At 42.6% G+C, this 2,399-nt stretch overlaps 1 protein-coding gene across 1 annotated transcript; it reads left to right on the forward strand.

Annotated features, from left to right (window-relative positions):
* Positions 1-525: 525 nt before the first annotated feature.
* On the forward strand, positions 526-2,121 carry LOC131812879 (heterogeneous nuclear ribonucleoprotein A3-like). The gene has a single exon (XM_059142840.1). It carries the CDS (start codon positions 579-581, stop codon positions 1,713-1,715), a length of 1,137 nt encoding a protein of 378 aa, XP_058998823.1. The 5' UTR covers positions 526-578; the 3' UTR covers positions 1,716-2,121.
* The last annotated feature ends 278 nt before the right edge of the window (positions 2,122-2,399 follow it).

Genomic DNA, 2,399 nt, shown 5'->3' on the forward strand with positions numbered 1-2,399 from the left:
GTTCAGTATTTTAAAATAAAGTTTTAAAATCCTGCCTTAAACTTTGTAATAGAAAACATTGAGGTATGGCATGAAGAACATTAATGTCATTGCCGAATGGCATGGACATCTAATAAATTCCAAACTGCTACAGTCATTCTACAAACAACCGTCCACACTCTTTATGTTACTGAACAGGAATCACTCCAAACTTGAGATGGAGTTGAGGAAGTCACACTTCCCCAGGGAGTAAACTGCTCCAGGAATAGAGTGAGCAAGGCCAGAGGCTCATTAACTCTGTGAACTAGGAAAAGTTCCTTCATTAATGCTGGAAACAGTGGGGACCTTATTCTAGGAAGAATCAATAATGCATGTGGTTACTTAAGCTGTAAAAAGAGTTCATATCCTGTATTCTTTCAAAGTCTGTCTTCAAGGGACTAAAACCAGGATGGCAAGAATTCCTCCAGTCCCCAAAATCTCCCAGTAAGGTGGAATATTGGTGGTAGGGGCCCTGCCCTAAATAAAGAATAGCAGATAAAGGCCTCTTCCTCTCGGTCCCATATTGAACTCGAGTTGGAAGAGGCGAGTCTGGTCTCAAAATGGAGGTAAAACCACCGCCCAGTCGCCCCCAGCCCGACTCCGGCCGTCGCCGCCGCCGCCGGGGGGAGGAGGGCCATGATCCAAAGGAACCAGAGCAGTTGAGAAAACTGTTTATTGGTGGTTTGAGCTTTGAAACTACAGATGATAGTTTAAGAGAACATTTTGAAAAATGGGGTACACTTACAGATTGTGTGGTGATGAGAGACCCCCAAACAAAACGTTCCAGGGGTTTTGGTTTTGTGACTTACTCTTGTGTTGAAGAGGTGGATGCAGCAATGTGTGCCCGACCACACAAGATTGATGGGCGTGTAGTGGAACCAAAGAGAGCTGTTTCTAGAGAGGATTCTGTAAAGCCTGGTGCCCATCTAACAGTGAAGAAAATTTTTGTTGGTGGTATTAAAGAAGATACAGAAGAGTATAATTTGAGAGACTACTTTGAAAAGTATGGCAAGATTGAAACCATAGAAGTTATGGAAGACAGGCAGAGTGGAAAAAAGAGAGGATTTGCTTTTGTAACTTTTGATGATCATGATACAGTTGATAAAATTGTTGTTCAAAAATACCACACTATTAATGGGCATAATTGTGAAGTGAAAAAGGCCCTTTCTAAACAAGAAATGCAGTCTGCTGGATCACAAAGAGGTCGTGGAGGTGGATCTGGCAACTTCATGGGTCGTGAAGGGAACTTTGGAGGTGGTGGTAACTTTGGCCGTGGTGGAAACTTTGGTGGAAGAGGAGGCTACGGTGGTGGTAGTGGTGGCAGCAGAGGTAGTTATGGAGGAGGTGATGGTGGATATAATGGATTTGGAGGTGATGGTGGCAACTATGGTGGTGGTCCTGGTTACAGTAGTAGAGGAGGCTCTGGTGGTGGTGGACCAGGATATGGAAACCAAGGAGGTGGATATGGAGGTGGTGGTGGAGGATATGATGGTTACAATGAAGGAGGAAATTTTGGAGGTGGTAACTATGGTGGTGGTGGGAACTATAATGATTTTGGAAATTATAGTGGACAACAGCAATCAAATTATGGACCCATGAAGGGGGGCAGTTTTAGTGGAAGAAGCTCAGGCAGTCCCTATGGTGGTGGTTATGGCTCTGGTGGTGGAAGTGGTGGATATGGTAGCAGAAGGTTCTAAAAAATTTTCAGAAGAAAAGGGCTACAGTTCTTAGCAGGAGAGAGAGCGAGGAGTTGTTAGGAAAGCTGCAGGTTACTTTGAGATAGTCGTCCCAAATGCATTAGAGGAACTGTAAAAATCTGCCACAGAAGGAACGATGATCCATAGTCAGAAAAGTTACTGCAGCTTAAACAGGAAACCCTTCTTGTTCAGGACTGTCATAGCCACAGTTTGCAAAAAGTGCAGCTATTGATTAATGCAATGTAGTGTCAATTAGATGTACATTCCTGAAGTCTTTTATCTGTTGTAGCTTTGTTTTTTTCTTTTTCTTTTCATTACATCAGGTATATTGCCCTGTAAATTGTGGTAGTGGTACCAGGAATAAAAAATTAAGGAATTTTTAACTTTTCAAAAAAAAAAAAAAGAATAGCAGATAAAACAGAACAAACATGGGGGTGTGGAAAGTTTGGTAAAATAAGGGGGGGGGAGGTGAAAGTGTAGAGAAGAGAGGAGATGGCCTCAAAAGAGAGAACAAAAAGAAGTGCTAACATGGACAAAATCATCACATGTTGAGTGTGATGTGCTGTATGTCTTAAGACAGAGACTTGCTGGAACCAGTTGAACAGCGGGCACCAACTAATGTACAAGTGTAAATACTTCCTCTGTCTGCAAGTCTGATTAATACCTGCCTTGTGTACCTCTAGT

This window comes from Mustela lutreola, chromosome 12, assembly GCF_030435805.1.
Source record: "Mustela lutreola isolate mMusLut2 chromosome 12, mMusLut2.pri, whole genome shotgun sequence".
Lineage (NCBI taxonomy): Eukaryota > Metazoa > Chordata > Mammalia > Carnivora > Mustelidae > Mustela > Mustela lutreola.

Bases quoted from the DNA above. Each gene is read 5' to 3' on its own strand.
- LOC131812879 (XM_059142840.1), top strand. From the start codon at position 579: ATGGAGGTAAAACCACCGCCCAGTCGCCCCCAGCCCGACTCCGGCCGT.